Genomic DNA, 10,236 nt, shown 5'->3' on the forward strand with positions numbered 1-10,236 from the left:
AAACGCCCGCACATATACACATGAAGGGGTGGGGGAGAGGATGGTTGACGCACGGAAGGAAGATGAGTGTGGATGTAGGTGAGTTTGGGAGATATTCGCTCTGATATTATAAAGTGTAAATGATTTTGAAAACAAAATTTACAACATATGTTGCCATTTCTAAAAATCATAATAGGTTGCTAGAATTAAAATTCAGGCATAATGTGTAGCAAAAAACACATACAAAAATTGTTAAAACAAATCAATCCAACCTACATAATTCGTCCACTTTATGATCATATATAATGTAAAAGTAGAACATTTCATAAAATGACATTGTCTTACAATATCAACATCATAACTGAAAGTAGTACATAACATGTTTTAGAAACCACACACGAATTAAACAGCATACATTGAGTTAGTCATCCTTCGGCGGTGGCATCAGCATAAGCCTATCTTCTTGCTGTTGACTTCCACCTGCTGTGTTCCTCCTTTCTTCTGCCAATAAAGCCTGCAAATCACTACCATTTGCCAAACTATTAAACTCCACCGCCTTTGAAGGCATTGTTGGATACCGCCTTTGACAAAATGTCATTAACCGTTTAACCGACTGCAAATACTTTCTAGTCGTTTCGTCATTCATCACGTGGGCCACACTGTTGGTGTAAATCTTCTCACGAGCTGAACGCTCGTGGATACCAACCATAGTAACACCAATGGGCCATGGTGCGTTCCCGATTGCCATTCTGATGTAATGATCCATCGCAGCTAGGTAGTCTCGCTTCATGCAGCAGTTCACAACTAGCATCAATGCTTGTCTAATGTCATCAGGTAGAACCTGTATAATTTAAAAAAGATAACAAAGTCAAAACAATAACAAGAATACTTCAAATAAACACATCATGTAAATAAAACCTAATAGTTCATATAAAGCAAAACCTAAATCAACCCACTCATAAAACGACATTGCCATAGTGATGTGATCTTGCAAATAATCTTAAAACTTCTAATTTCGACTTCCTCAAATATTTGTTTACATCTATGAACTGCATTGCCCTACTGGTATGATGTTTGAACTTTAAACCCGCTAATAAATTATCATATATAGTATTTGATATGAATCACAACACCCTTCATGGTATTTGACTAAAACACGCCAAAACATTATCATATAAAGAAGCAGCAATGTTGAACCAAAATAGTGAGAGTCAAGAACACAGAGCTGTTTGATTCAAAAACACAGATTCCAGAACACAAAATATAAACACAAATTAAAGTCAATACAGTTTTCCAATGTATTCTAAAAAATCTTAATAGTGTTGTCTAAAGGTTTCTAAAATACACAGGATAGTTGCAGAAAGTATGATACTGTTGTTTTCAGATCGTCAACTCATATTTTTTCTCAAATATGAGGTAGTCTTTTCAATCCTTCATGTGTACTATCATTAGTAAAAGAAGCAAGCTAATTACAGATGATACTTACAGAAAGCATAGTTGATGTTTCCAGCCCTTTATAGTAACTTTATTAGTAAAACAATAAGTGATTATTTAGAACATTAACTTTACCAAAATAGTCTATTACAAATTACAAGTTGCACGTCTACATGACCTTTATCAACTATGCACTATAGGGTCGAATTAAATATTAAATACTTACTACTTTGACTATTACACACTAGAAACTCACTTAACTTTGCCTAGCCCTGCTTAACAGTTTCTACAGCACTCGACATGATGCGCCATCTTAACATACGCTTCTCAACAATATAGATCCTAATCCCATGTCTATGAATAATATAACTAGCAAGCTGGACCCTAGCATAATGCCTTTTGCTTACAATGTCAAGTCAATTTTGTAATAATACTAGCACATTCTCTGCGAACACAACAAACTTACAAACCCAATGGTCCTAAACCCCTTTTAAAGCAATGACTTCACACCAAGTAACAATCATTCCCGCCATTGACAAGTTCTTAAAAGTTTCAAGTAAACACACTCACAGGCAAATAATGCTACACTAAAGGTTCGAATTTCTAACGCGGTAGAATTAAGTAACACACCATCACATTGCTTTTAAATATATAGCTAATTAATATTATCAAGTAAAGACATTTTGATAAATAACCAGACATTATAAAACATACCTTCTTCCTGCAGAACTTGAACAGCGGGTTCAAATACCGCGCACACTGCTTAAACGTAGCGAATGTCGACTTCCCCTTCGCCGTCCTCTTCTCCGCTTCACTCATCTCATCCAGCTCCTGGTTCCACTCAATCAACAACTTCTTAAAAAACACCAAAATCTTATCCTCATCACACAACTCCGCAAAATTCGCCTTCATCCGCTTAAAATCCTTGTCCTGATCCATACCCGACGACCCGCCGTCGCCACTAACATCATCCTCACCTCCCCCACCGTCCTTATCCTCCGTCTCCTCATTCGCCCTCCGCTTCCTATCGCTCACGATCCCCGACTTCTGCCGTTTCTTCAATTCCACAATATCCCGTAAAAAGTCATTCGTTTGCCCCTCAGTCATATCGCTATCGTCGAGCTCAAACAACCCGGCCTTCAACACGTACTTCAATCTATCCAGTCTATCATCATCACTCTCACCGAACAGAGTAACGGGTTGTTTCAAAAACCTCAACCGGCGAATAACCTCTTGTTTGGGTAAATTTAACGAATCTATTTTCTGTTCGTCGCTAATTACCAAGGGTTTTGAAGATGACCCGGGTCCGGATTCGGATTTGGATTTCGTTGAATCGAGTTTTGAGTTAGGGTTTGATGAGTTTGGATCGGACGAGTTTGAGTCGTTCTGGGTTTGGTTTAGACGGAGGCGTTTGGCTTCGGCTTCACGTTTTTCTTCTTCGCGAAGCTTCTTTATTCGTTTCTGTTCGATTTCTGAACGTTTGAAGACTTTACGGCCGCCGGTCTCTTCGGTGAGGCTTTGCCGTTTCTTTAGCATCTCTTGTTTGAGGATATCCATGGCGATTTGGAGCTAGGGTTTCTGAACTGATGAGAACGATGAGGGTTTGAAGATGTTTTGATTTGGGTCTATTTAAAGGGAGAAAGTGTGTATTTATCACCCTATATTTTTTTCTCATGACTTCTCTCTCATTATTTCGATGAAAACAAATAAATTTATTAAATTTTTCTGGGTAAAAGCGAACGGATTTACACTATTGAGAACGGATTTACACTATTGAGAAAAAACTAAGCCCCCCCCCCCCCCGCGCCGGCCACCATGAAGCTTCGACCTTAAAACGGCATACACTGGATGTCCGGATATTATTTGTAATATCTTATAAACGAATATTTATAAGTCATGCCACATATACGACTTTATAGTGACCATAACATTATAAGGTCGAAACTCATGTATTGGAACGTTATAAGACGAATCTTATGCTTAAGATGCAAATGCACGGATATTGTAAATCAAATGCCATAATTTATATAACAAGCATTATGAACCAATTCTCCATATGGAGGTTTGACCTACCACGTTTAATAACTTGAGCTTCATAATCTAAACTTATGGGCTATGGTATTAAGTAAAACAGTAAATCTCAAATGGACAAGAATTTGTTAGAATCAAGGTCACGAGTTTAAAAACTCCAACGAACATGCCGGCCGGGGGGGGGGGGGGTTGCATTAATGCTGGTTTCAAGGGTCCGACCCTTTTTTAAACCTTGACCCGTTTACTAGTTTCTAGATAGATATACATCAGATTCGCGATTAATCTGAAATATAGAAGAGGTTTTATATTTTTATATATGATTCATCATAAATTTCCCAACTACTAAGAAAAATAAAAATAAAAGGCCACACTACTTATTGAAAACATATACATATATGAAAAATCACTTAATTGTTCTCTACATATAATTTGTGAATGTGAATATTATTTGCATCGGTCCAAACGGTTGATAAACTTTCGAAGTTTTACTGTGTTATTAAATAAAAGTATAATTGTTCTAGGATTCATATATTAAAGTCATATATGAGATATACAACCAGTAAATGCAGAAAAAGAGTTGTGATTACTGCTTTAAAGGGTAAAGGGTTGGACCCTTGAAACCCTTATTTATACCCGACCCTTTTATTGTTTAGAGGGTAGGGTCTCGGGTCTGCATTTCTTACTAAAAGATAAAGAGTCCAGGTAGGATATTAGGTAAAAGGGTAGAGTCTTACCCTTTGAACAGTCCTGATTAATGCATAACATCATATATGACACATGAAACCAAATAGAGAGAGCGTAACCATATTAAATGGGATGTCATCATAGGTTTTCCATTGATGCAAGAAAGAAAGACCACACTCTAATGAAGTCACAACTACCCCTCTCAAATGGATATAAATAACATGGTGGGTAGTTAAGCATTTAAATTGACTCTTAATAACTCATAACTTGCATTAGCTGCATACTCACTCTAAGTCATCTACTTACACTTACACTCACATCAACCATAAATCATCATAAACTGTATGCATGACGAGGCTAGCAGTTTCTTAATCTCGGAAATCAAGCCCCAAACGAATATACAAATGATGTGGCTGCATTTCACTTTTACTTCAAAAATGCTACTTTTAACCGGGGAAGATAATTTCCACATGTGGTCAATTTGGTCATGTAATTTTTCTAACATGCTAAGAGCATCCACATTAACGAGCCACAAAAACACCAAAAAAACATGCTTACTCATCTGCCACATCATTAAAAACACCACCTCCACCCCGACCCCACCACATGTATAGATCACCCGTTTTTCTAGTTTTTGTCCAAGAACATCTTGAAAAACGAGCACTAAAAATGATTCCCACAATCGACAAGAACTAATAACATGGAAAAACACCAAAACACAGCCTCCAAAAACATGCTATCATGGATGGCTGGATGCTCTAATAACTCGAGATAAGTTTAGTTTAAGATCGAATAACTCCATTTACAAAGGTTTTAAAGAGACCCAAATTTGTGCAAAGCCCAAAATAATAACTCACTCTAACAATTAACAAAACCCACCGTCAACACCAACCAACCTCACCGGAGAACACAATGGTCACTTTCCGCTTTCCATTCTCGTTTTCTCAGCCCACCACCACTCGCTTCCCCTCCGCCACATTTTCTCCGGCAACAATTGCCTGTTCCGTCGCCGTCTCCGCCGCCATCGGTGCCGGAATTTCCGCCGGAATCTCCATCTCACAAAACCCATCCCTCCAAACCGCACTAAACTCCATCATTTCCAATTTATCACGCTCTTCTCCACTATGGGGTTCACTGTCTCTCTCCGACGGCCCTGCTGCCGTAGTCACGGAATCGAAGACCGGCGTGTCGTTTCCGGCGGTGTTGAATGACTCTCAGGGCTTCTGGGGATTGGGTTGAGGAAGAAGGCGGTGCTTGGGTTGAAGAACATCGATGTTTATGCTTTCGGTAAGCTTGTTTTCATGAATTGTGTGTTTAATTAGCATTTGTTTGTTTTATGATAAAGCAGTGTATTTACTGGCTGTCGGAAAATCAGAATTATCAATCATGTAAGAGTGTAAATAAGCCGAGCACGAGCTTGTCGTGCTTGTGAGTAGTTTATCATAGGGGTAGGGGTGAGTAATAAGCAAACCATTAACCAAAACCGTACCGAAATTTAACCGAACCGAACCATTCATATTTTCATATATTTCTAGTTTTTATATATTCATTTCATTTTATACCTCCATTCATGTATGTATACCTCTATGTCATGTATTTCTATGCAAAACTTTTAGTCCAAGTTCGGTTTTGATTATTAACCGAAATTAAGTGAACTGACGACAAACTAGCCGAATAAACCGAACCTATTAACCGAAAACCGATTAGTTAATAAAATAGATTTACCCATGACTTCTGTATCGGTTATGGCTAATAACCAAACCGAACCTTGCACACTCCTAGATTTCTGGGTTGTGCTCGGCTCGGGGTCAACTCGTTAATTATATATTAGTTATTATACTTATGATTTATGCTTTTTAATATATTTTAGTTATATATATAAAGGATCCAATACAATAATCCTTTATCGTACATTACTTACGCAACACTTCTAACCGTTGATTTTCAAAAACCCAAAATCACAATTACACTAATCTGTCCGTCCCTCTCCCTCAATCCGTCTCCACCACCCCTCACCGACATCAGCACACCTCCTTCACCTCCGCTCGCCGGCGCCATCAACACTCTTCGTCACCATCTTCGCCGTCGACAACGAACTCATCGGAAAAACGCAAAACTCGTCACAGGTTTGTTTAGTTGAATTGAAATTGAAATTGAAGCCAATTGATCGGTTAATCTTTGAAATCGATTCAGTTAATCATCACTTTGAAGCTTCAATCAATCAATTTTGAGTTCTGAATGATGGGTTTTGACATTGAACGTTTAAAGGTTTGAGATTTTTGGCTTGAACGTTTTAGTTGAACGTATGTCGCGTATGTAATGTACGTTAAGCGATTATTGTACGTTAACCTTCCCTATATATATATAACATAAGATATATTATTTAGTTATTTTTATCTTAATTTTATATTTAACAATATTATTATAATCATAAAGTATATATTTAATATATTAAATAAAAGATATATAAAATTTATTAGGTTCATTTAGGATCGCGAGCCAGCTCGTTTAGTAAACAAGCTTATTTTTAGGCTCAAGCTCGGGCTGAAGCTTGTTTAATCTCAGCTTGATTCGAGATTTTAGAAAGCCAAGTCTCGAGTAGCTCACGAACGGCTTGGCTCGTTTGCACCCGTAAGCATGACCACTTCTAATGATGCATACACTTGCATCAGTTTTATACAAATTTTTGAATTCGGAAGGCGTTTTAATTCTGGAACAAAGCTAATTTGCATCGACATTAGAAATGTCTGAAGTTTGACATTATTATTGTGTGACTTTGTTTAGGTGTGTATGCTGATGATAATGATATAAAGAGGTTCATAAGTGAGAAATACGGAACACTTTCAACAAATGAACTGAAGAACAAGGACATCACTCAAGATTTGATGGAAAATGACATAAGTGTTACAGTTAGGCTGCAAATAGTTTATGGGAAACTTAGCATTCGTTCTGTTCGTAATGCGTTTGAAGATTCTGTTGGAAGTAGATTGAAGAAGTTTGGCGGATCTGATAACAAGGAGTTACTTCAAAAGTAAGTTGTTATTTCATCTTCATTACTAGATGTGACAATTTTGACATGTTTGGTTACGAATAGGTCGATTTGGGTTTGTTTTGTCTCAGATCGGTTCAAATAAAAGAATTAGGTAAAAGGGGGGGAATTTATCCAAAGATTTAAATGGACCATAATAATTGAAAGTTACCCAAAGTTTATTTTAATACATACTTTTATTCAAAGATTTAAGTTAATACAGTAATAATACTGGTTTGTGATCGTATTAGCACGTTAATTATCTATATATACCAACCAGCCTGGCCTGTTTCATATTTGATAACATGACCCATTTTGGACCCAGTCAACCCGCTCATTGTGCCACCTCTAACTTTTTACCGTGTAATGAATAGTATCTCTTAAGCTATAGCAATTCATTAAAAGAAAAGGCAAAGCTAGTCTTGTTCACTGGCTACAAAGTTGGCGCGGGACAGAGGGATAAATGTGCTAGATGCGTTCTAGCAAGCATTTAGATAATGGGTAGAAAGTTAATTATAAGTTTATAACATCTGGTTTTTGCTAAAAATTACAAAATGAGCCTTTATATATAGGCTATTCTATCAGCCTTCACAGTAAATTCGGTCAGCATAACAAGCATAGTAAGGTTTTTAGAGACATAAATGAAATAAAAGACAAAAAACTGAAATAATAATTTTAATTTCAGTCAACAAAACCAATATTCTAAACCTGAGTAAAAATAAGGTTTATTGGATTTTAATAATCCTTGTGAATGATGTTAGCTTGTAATACCCCTATTTTTATCACCACCGGCGGTCCCAAATTTAAAAAAGTTGCCCCCCCCGCGGTTAAAAAGGACTTAACGGCGTTATACTTCTTTCCGAATTTCAAACTAATGTTTTAGGGCTTTTTATCGGAAGGAGGGTACGAGTCAATTGATGTAAAACTTAGCTCGAAATGATGATCCAAACGGCTTGAATTTTGTTAATTGTAAGTTCGAACTCCCGAATTGAAGCAGTGTTTCGTCGCTTTGGAGCGCCGTTGCGAACTAAGTTTTACATCAACCGACTCGTGTTCTTCTTCCGATCAAAAGCCCTAAAACATTAGTTTGAAATTCAGAAAAAAGTAGCCGTTAAGTCCTTTTTAACGCCCGGGGGGGGGCAACTTTTTAAAATTTGGGACCGTCAGTGGCGATAAAATGAATATGGATTATTATCGGCCAAAACCATTCAATAGGGATTATTAAAATCCAATAAACCTAAAAATAAATAATAAAAAAGCACTTTAAACAAAAACCAAATTGTTAAAGAGATTATATGTTGATTAAATTTTATTAGTTATTGATCTGTTTCTTCACTCTTTCCACATTCCCATCAGTCTATGCGTGAGTCGGTCCATTTGAGTAATCGGTTCTCATTAAAAGCTCATATGTTCAGGAATTTGTGCTTCAATAATCTTCTTTTGCATACGCCAGTTTTCATGCTATTAGTTTATTTTCCACTTTTTTACTATGAAATAAGCTCTTAATGGTTGCCATTTTGCCCATAAATAGTTAGTTTCACTGATAGAATATGCATTTCTTATAATGAAACGTAGAGGTGGCTAATCTTATTCGCCTAAAAATACTTTTAGGGGGTGTCTGGGTTATTGCCTTTTGAAGTTAGCTTGTGCTTATTAGCTTAGGATAGCTTCTGTAATAATATCTGATACGTTAAAGATTAATAAAATTAAAGAAAGAGAAAAAAAATGATGAATTTTAAAATATTAACATTAATAAATTCCCTTTTGTTTTGTTCATGTACATGGCAGGTTCACTTCTCAGTTTAGAGACGAATACAAGATTCCCTGTGGATCCATTATAGACCTCTCCAAAGAGAAAGGCTATGTGCTCCGGACCGCTAGTAAGTTTACGTATTTCAATCCTATATTATTTATCCTTTTTTTTCCCATTATAAGCTGTTTTAGTTACGGTTTTAACACTTTTCTTGGTTTAACTCGTGTAGTTGATGGCAAAGAGATAGGAAGTGTCGAGAGCCAACTATTATGCCGGTCAATCTTGGATCTTTACATTGGCAATGACCCATTTGACTCAAAAGCAAAACAAGAGATCGATAACAAACTCGTTTCCACTGTTACAAAATAACACGCTCTACTCGAGCAATCATATTCGGCTTACGAAGTTTTGTATCTAGAATAAACTTCATAAAATGAGTGATTGTGTAAGCATTTGTGTATTTTGATGTTCAAAGATCCTTAAATAATGTTTATGTATAATAATGGCTTATGCATGGAGGTTTGTACATGTTGCATTGGTAGTTGTACATTTACTTACAACCAGAAAAGGCAAAGATTTGGTGAAGGTGAGTGAGAAGGGCATGTTGTGCACAAGAAGTTCACTTTCAACCAAATGCATAAAGTACCAACAATTCATGTTGATAACATGATAATGGTATGGTTTTGCTTCACATAAATAATTCATCAAGCGTTGAGTGCGTGTAAGTGTGTAATGATGTTGAAGACAAGAATGATGTTTCGTTTGATGTTAATAATGATAATCGAAGGTGTCTTGATGGTGGCAGTGATGGGTGCGGTGTATAACGTGGGTGGCTCAGAAGGTTGGATGATTCTTGTTGGCTCAAGTTATGCAAGCTGGACATCGTCAAAGAGTTTTCGTGTCGGTGATACTCTTCGTAAGTGTAGTTTCGTTTATAACGTATAAACTCTTATGAAGTTTCTATATGTAAAAGGGTGTACATGAAAATCAAAAACGAAACCAACATTTTGTTTATATTTTCATAAAAACCAACCTTTGGTTTGGTTTCGGTTGTGTATGTGATTAAAACCGAACCTAATTGAATTCACCGATTTTTATTTTTAAGTTTGAATGTTAAGGAATTTAATAAATTGTGTAATCCAAATATTTCTAAGTTAAATGTATAATAATTAATTAACCACATATTAACAAAAAGATTTATGTCTTAGTTTTTGGTCCGAATTCATTATTTTGGGCCAATATATTTTAGGCCCGACAGGCCTACATTTTCAAGCTAAAATGGTAAAACGGAAACCAAATGCAACCCAAAAAAAAAAAAAAAAAAACC

The 10,236-nt window shown here is 36.4% G+C and overlaps 1 protein-coding gene and 1 pseudogene across 2 annotated transcripts; one reads left to right on the top strand and one right to left on the bottom strand.

Moving 5' to 3' along the window:
• Window positions 1-400: 400 nt before the first annotated feature.
• Window positions 401-3,042, bottom strand: LOC143611001 (uncharacterized). Its single transcript, XM_077085332.1, has 2 exons — window positions 2,128-3,042; window positions 401-820 (listed from the first exon to the last, which is right to left on the bottom strand). The coding sequence occupies exons 1-2, from the start codon at window positions 2,968-2,970 to the stop codon at window positions 401-403; spliced, it is 1,263 nt and encodes a 420-aa protein (XP_076941447.1). The 5' UTR covers window positions 2,971-3,042.
• Window positions 3,043-5,040: 1,998 nt separating this feature from the next.
• Window positions 5,041-9,477, top strand: LOC143611010 (fatty-acid-binding protein 1-like; annotated as a pseudogene). The gene is made up of 4 exons (XR_013149689.1): window positions 5,041-5,415; window positions 6,913-7,159; window positions 8,945-9,036; window positions 9,139-9,477. The product of XR_013149689.1 is annotated as a fatty-acid-binding protein 1-like (transcript).
• Window positions 9,478-10,236: the final 759 nt, after the last annotated feature.

This window comes from Bidens hawaiensis, unplaced genomic scaffold, assembly GCF_021521415.1.
Source record: "Bidens hawaiensis isolate Kalapana, Puna unplaced genomic scaffold, B.hawaiensis_p1.1 tig00029000_1, whole genome shotgun sequence".
Taxonomy (NCBI): Eukaryota; Viridiplantae; Streptophyta; class Magnoliopsida; order Asterales; family Asteraceae; genus Bidens; species Bidens hawaiensis.